The 6,694-nt window shown below is 46.8% G+C and overlaps 1 protein-coding gene across 1 annotated transcript; it reads left to right on the top strand.

Annotated features, from left to right (window-relative positions):
* Positions 1-6,292: 6,292 nt before the first annotated feature.
* On the top strand, positions 6,293-6,694 carry ENH_00002690 (hypothetical protein; the record flags this gene model as incomplete). The annotated part of the gene is made up of 1 exon (XM_013578256.1): positions 6,293-6,694. A coding segment is annotated over one exon (402 nt), but the record flags the coding sequence as incomplete, so codon positions are not given.

The raw sequence follows: 6,694 nt of genomic DNA, 5'->3' as shown, positions 1-6,694 counted from the left end.
CAGGGACCTTTAGATCTTCAGTCTAACGCTCTCCCAACTGAGCTATCGACGCCACGACGGGCTCGAAATTTTGCTTTTGAAAACAAAATTGCGAAAATTTCAACAAGAAGTTCTGCATTATTTGGAATTTTATTTGAAGTTCAAGTTTTCTTCATCAGAAAGTTTACAGCCGCGAGCTTCTGGCTGCGAGGAACTGCTGCAGCGGAAGACTGTGGGGGTTATAAAGCTCCAAGAACTGAAGTCTGCAGCAGAAATAAGACAAGATCCGATCTAAATAGTTCTAATTCAATTATTCTTATTGAGATTTGAATTACCTAAATAGTTTTAATCCAATTACTGCTGTGAATAATTGAATTAATTGCCACCTGAAGAGGTGCTTACATCCCTGGATTTCCGTTTTGAAGAGTTTTGATTCAGTTATGATTTTAGAGATTTGAATTTACTGCCGCCTGCTGGCCACTGGTTCCCGGGAGCCCCAGTGTTTCCACCGAAAGCTTGACTCAAGTCCTGAAATAACTTTTACAAAAAGTTATTTCAAGTTTTTGAAAAGTGAATTTTGCAGTTTGAAATCAGGAAATAGCACGAAATACAGATTTAAAAGGCTCATAATTTCTTTTTTCAGAAATAAACATGGAGAATATTCAGACAAGTTTAGTAGAATAAGAATTTTAGGACTTTTGAGCGGAAGCTTGTCCTGAGAAAAAGTAGAATGCAGATGTTGCTTTGCACAAGCGCAGCCACCCCGAAAAGGTGCCATTTTATGCAAACAAGATCATTGCGGCGTGTCCGTTTTACTTACTTGAATTGAAACTGTTTTGGACTTGTTGAGGAGTCAGTAGAAGTCCAAAACAAAGAAGGAATACTTTAAATATTTAAGAGTTCAAATTGTGTGCCACGTTGGCAAAGGCGAAAACGCCTGGCAGAAATGTGCAGGAGTTCACGGCCAACAGCCCGGGCCACACTGTAGCGTACTTTGGCGAATCCTAGGCAGTCAAGTATGATAGAATGAGCAATTGGGTCTATTTATTCTGCATTCTTGGCTTTAGAATACAAGTAAAATTCAACAAGTTTCCGAAGATAAGATCTGCTGTACTCTGTGAGCAGACTAGCCCGCGAAAACTCACCAGCGGGCCCCCAATGGACCACTAAAGAGAAGCTGGCTTTCGAAGCAAAGCAAGTACTGCATCCTGAGCTACACCTGTGGTAATAACTGGTGCAACTCTTAGGCAGTGCAAGACATAGATTAGGGCTTGCTGTGGGCAAAGAAACCCCGAAACGCTGGAGCGCATCTTCGGAAAACATAAATTATTTCAAAGAAAAATGTTTTAAAAGGGGTTTAGAAATCCTGGGGTACTCGGCGGAGCTCACTTCCGGTGGACGTGTCTTTTGCCGATCTTGACTATGGCCAGGAAGGTTCTTCCACTGTGGCGAAGCACTGCTGAAAGTACTCTGGCACTTTAATAATTGGATTTCTAACTTATAAAAACTAATTAAGAGCAAAAGCTCCAAAAGAAATTCCAGATATTCCATTTTAGGCACTCGTTGGATGCGCTGGCTCACGCAGCAACAGGAACGCCGCGGGCGCTGGTGACTTACTTGTCCACGGAGAACGAGAGTGCAGAACACAACAGACATTTCTGTTTATTTTCGCTAAATATATCATATTTAGATTCTCTTTATCATCCTTTCACTGTAGTTAAACTTGTCGGGCTGCGATATGCGTGCATTTGACCATCAAATGTGACAACAACATTTCCAGAACCGGAGTCCAACCGATTCGCACTCCGCCAGATTTTGTGGATTGTTGTGCTGGTCTAAACAATGGGATTTTTGCTGCATTTTGGAATAAATTTCGTTATGTTCATCATCAAATTAATGCACAAGAGTGAATTGTCCACCGCGGGGCTTGCTTAGCATTAGCTTAGCAGATCATGTGGGACTGCACGATGCATACTTAAGACACTCACAAATGAAGCTCATTTTCATTTTTTTTGCGTTTTGTCGATCGTTTCAGGGATTAGAAAACATGTTTTCTAATTTTACTTTCAGTTTAGATGTGATTGAGCGTCTCAAATTTCAGAAAGTATCTCCAAGACTGGTCTTGGAGCCGATGTGCTCAAGCGGGAGGCACCTTGGAAATTTTTTCTCTGAGATATCTTTCAGAGTTCTATAAAGAAGTGAAACTTCTCGCTTTTCAGCATTTGTTTCGTTAAATTTACGTTTTATATACAGTTCCTGAACAATAGTTCAACGTAGAGTAGGTTTGCAACGCGTTGTAGACACGCCGTTCTTTCCACTACCAGTTCTTTGCACTCTGTCCGGGGGCTGTGCGCCTCGAAGGAAATAACTTCTTTTTTTGTTTTTTAGACTATTTTTAACATTATTTGACTTATTTCTTGCCCTGCGTCTACCTAGCTAGCTCAAAACAAGTCCGGCTTGGCTCATTTTTGCTCAATAGCGCTGCCGTGCTGCTCTGCGGAGCCACAAGGCGCACCGAAACGCACACGGATCCTTCATTGGACAAAGATATTATGCCTCAATAATGAAAGAAATATCATTTTAAACCCACAAATTGCACTTTAAAATGGTAAAATAATGCATTCCTGAGGTGTGATCCCCTCAATGCAAACTAAAGAGTAGTAGATGGACTCGTAAGGAAGAGGGAATTCGGGCTCTTGTAAGATTTTGTCCACGAAGAAGGTTTAAATTCCTGTTTTTTTTAAACTAATGTGGTTAGATATTGGTCATGGGTCTCAGTAAAGAAGCTTTTCAATAAGAAAGGCATTATATCATAAGAAAGACGTTATGCGAAGCCCAAAAGTTAATGGCTCTGGCTTAGAGGCAACAACTTCAGCAGCTCCAACAGCTGCAGCTGCGCTAAAGGTAGCTTTCTTATCTTTGAATAATTATTTGCTGAATTCAAATGCATTATTGACTCGAGCCAGACCACAAGGGGCTCTAGACGTCTCATATGAAAAGTTTGACGGCTGTACCTGCTGTTGCTGCTGCTGCTGCTGCTGCTGCTGCTGCTGCTGCTGGTGCTGCTGCTGCTGCTACTACTGCTGCTGCGGTCGCTGTGCTTTTTGCTGCTAGTTCTTGTTTCGCCGGCCCCTGGATGCCCACAGACACTGTTGCTGCTGCTGCGCCCGCTACCGCTGCTGCTGCTGCTGCGGCCACTACCGCTGCTGCTGCTTTCGCTGCAGCTCCTACTGTTGCTGCTGCTGCTGCTGCTGCAGCGAGATATCAAAAAGAAAGTTGATTCGAATTGTCGAAATTCAACAGCTGTAACTAACCAGCTGCAGCTGCAAATGCTGGCGAAGTGTAGTCTTTGGTTTTTGGCGTTTTTCCTCTTAGTCACTGAAGTTGAAAATTGCTGAATTCCTTTTGTGCATTTCTTTTTTTGTATTTTCTGTTTGTAAAAATGCCAAAAAAATGAAAAGCATTTTCCTTTGCTTCTCCTGGTGGGTCAGAACTCTTCATTTCATAAATCATTCTCGAGTCTGACTTTTCGGATTACTTCTGATAAACTCATCAAAGTTGTGGAAGAATATGACAACTTGAATCTCGGGAAAATTGTTTAAAGCCAGGAGTGAATCTGCTTCTTTGTTTATTCATATTTCATAAACTCCGCACTTGCAGTTTTAGTCTTTTCAAATGAAGTCAGTCAATTCTGTTTCTGAACTTTTCTAGAAATGTTTGAACTTTCTTGCGGTGCAAAAGCAGTCTACAAAAGGCTTTCAGGCAACAAGTAAAGTTCAATTTGAGTATTTTTTGGCAAAGTCTGGGGAGGAAATTTCCTTTTTGGTCTTCTAATTCTGCACTGAAGTGCTCGCTTTCTTATTAACATTCTTCACCCATATTTGCAATTCAGCCATTTTTTACTTCATCTAATTCTTTTCAATCATTTCTTTTCTGCAAGACCTTTTGCTGCACTCTTTTCTGCTGCACATTAATTGCAATATTGCACTGATGCAAATCATCTTCAAACAAAACAGGCAAAGGCACTTTTATGAATTTTCAAATAGATAAAAGATCAGCCTAAACACAACTTTTGTCATTTGTGATGAAAATAATCGAAGAATGCATTTTTTTGGATTCAGAGATGTTTACGGATGTGCAAAAGACAGAAAGAAACTGCTGCAGCGCGGCGAAGCAAACTGTGTAATGGGCAAACTGGCCAGCCCGGTGATAGCTCGCTAGCTAGCTAACTAGCCAACTAGCCAACAAACTAACTAGCTAGCTGGCTACCCAGCTAGCTGGCCAACTAGCTAACTAGCTAGCCAGAAAACTACGCAGTTGGCTAGCTAGCTAGCTAGCTAGCTAGCTAAGCAACAGAAAATGCTAGATTGAAAGAGAGCGCGTCGACCCGGGATCGAACCAGGGACCTTTAGATCTTCAGTCTAACGCTCTCCCAACTGAGCTATCGACGCCACAAAAGATTACATTTTGAATTTCAGACTTGTTCTTGAGAAACTCTTTTTCGCGGTTTTGGCTTTTGGACTTGTCCTTGATTAAATCCTTTGCATAATCCGACAAAAACTCAGTCAAAATCCCATTATAAAGGACCAAATGGCTGCAGTTTTTCCCTTTTAGAAAAACTTTCGAAGATTTGCATGCGCCCACGAACTTGCAAGAAATCTGTACAACTGGAGTTCAACTTCTGCTGCCTTTAGCCTCATAACCCAGGCTCTCGGGATTGACTTATTTGCTGCTGATCTTTTTGAATTTGCGAAAACAAAATAAACTTTTTTCCTTTTTTTTTTTCCAAGAAGACTCATTTCTAGAAGTGAAGCTCTAAGGCGGAGAGCTGGGACTTAAGATGGCGAGCAGAAGAAGAAATGCAAAAGAGGCGCAGAGAAGAAAGCAGCAAATAACTAAAAAGGGCTCTTAGGAGTATTTCAAAAAAGCTTTTTGCTTTCAAAAAAATGTTACAGAAGAAAAACTCTACATGCTTGCCAAGCTGTCCTGGCCCTAGCCGGCGACGCTCCTAGCATTGTCTTGAGTTCCTAGGAAGCAGCAGCAGCAGCAGCAGCAGCAGCAGCAGCAGCAGCAGCTGTTGCAGCAGCAAAAGAAGCGGGAAAGCGCGTCGACCCGGGATCGAACCAGGGACCTTTAGATCTTCAGTCTAACGCTCTCCCAACTGAGCTATCAACGCGGAGGTCGAGCAACCGTCTATACCGCAGCAGCAGCAGCAACAGCAGCAGCAGCAGCAGCAGCAGCAGCAGCAGCAGCAAATAACAACTCGACGAAGCGCGTCGACCCGGGATCGAACCAGGGACCTTTAGATCTTCAGTCTAACGCTCTCCCAACTGAGCTATCAACGCGTAGGTCCAGTGGACCGCTATTTCGGAGCAGCAGCAGCAGCAGCAGCAGCAGCAGCTGCTGCTGCTGCTGCTGCTGCAGCCACAGAGCAGCCGCAAAAGAGGTGAGCGAACGCGTCGACCCGGGATCGAACCAGGGACCTTTAGATCTTCAGTCTAACGCTCTCCCAACTGAGCTATCGACGCGAAAGCTGCAGCAACATCTATTTCTACGCTGCAGCTTTCTGCTGCTGCAGTTCTTCGAACTTTTAATGAATATTTTATTTAAATTAATTAATTTTCGCGTTTTGAATTTGCTGCTGCTGCTGCCGGCGCAGCTGGGCGGCTGGGGTCGGCCTGGGGCGCGTGGGCGCGGCCGGGGTGTGCAGGGCGCCGGGGGGGAGCCGGCAGGGCTTGAAATGCAGCAAAAATGGATTTAAATGTTTATTTTAAAAGTAGAAAAGTTCAAAAGAATTAAAAGAAAGGCAAAGGGAGCCGTTTAGCTGTGCACGGCTAGCCGGAGCCTCGTGAGGCGCGTGTGCCTCGGGCCCCGCGTGGCAGCAGCGGCGTGGCAGGGGTGGCTCTTCCGGGGCTTTCTGAACGGGATTTTTCGCAATTATTTCATTTAATTCTCATAATTTCAGATTTTTGCTTTTATTTTGTAGCAAAGGTCGTTTGTTTGAGGGCCTGGCGCCTGCCTCTTTTGCCCGGGCCTGCTGCGCCGCCGCCGACGCAGCGCCTCGCCGCTGCCGCCTGCAGCAAGCCGCCGCAGCAGCAGCAGCAGCAGCAGCAGCAGATCTGCCCCTCGAGCGGCGGGTCCTCTGCAGCGGCGCTGCGAATCTGCTGCTGGCGCAGCAGCAGCAGCCGATCTGCTGCAGCAGAAGTGGAGCCGCTGCAGCTTGCTGCGGGAGCGCCTTCGCAGCCCCTTAGCAGGCCCGCAGCAGGGCCTCAGCAGTGCCGCAGCAGCAGCGCAGCAGGGCCGCAGCAGCAGAATGGCGCTGCGGGGGGCCCCGCTGCTGCTGCTGCTGTGCTGCTGCTGCGCAGCAGCAGCAGCGCAGCACGACGAAGAAGACCCTCTGGGGGACCTTCCCGGGGAGCTGCGGGAGGAGGGCCTGGAGGTGAGTTCGCCCGAGCTGCTGGAGGCCCTAGCAGCAGCTGAGCAGCTGGAGGCGGAGAAGGAAGCAGCAGCAGCAGCAGCAGCAGCAGCAGCAGCAGCAGGCGACGCCTTTGGGGAGGCTTCTTGGGAAGGGGGCCCCCCGGGGGCCCCCCTGGAGGAGGCCTCGTGGAAGGCGGTCGAGCGGGGCTCTGGGGAGGAGGGGGCCCCCCCGCGTTCTCCCGTGGGGGCCCCCCCATCCCCGGGCGCCCGGGGCCCCCCCCCGGGGGCCCCCCCGGCC

This window comes from Eimeria necatrix, genomic scaffold (assembly GCF_000499385.1).
Source record: "Eimeria necatrix Houghton genomic scaffold, Enh_scaff1083, whole genome shotgun sequence".
NCBI classification, from domain to species: domain Eukaryota; phylum Apicomplexa; class Conoidasida; order Eucoccidiorida; family Eimeriidae; genus Eimeria; species Eimeria necatrix.
The sequence above is the reverse complement of the archived record's forward strand: the minus strand, read 5'-3'. Positions and strand labels throughout refer to the sequence as shown.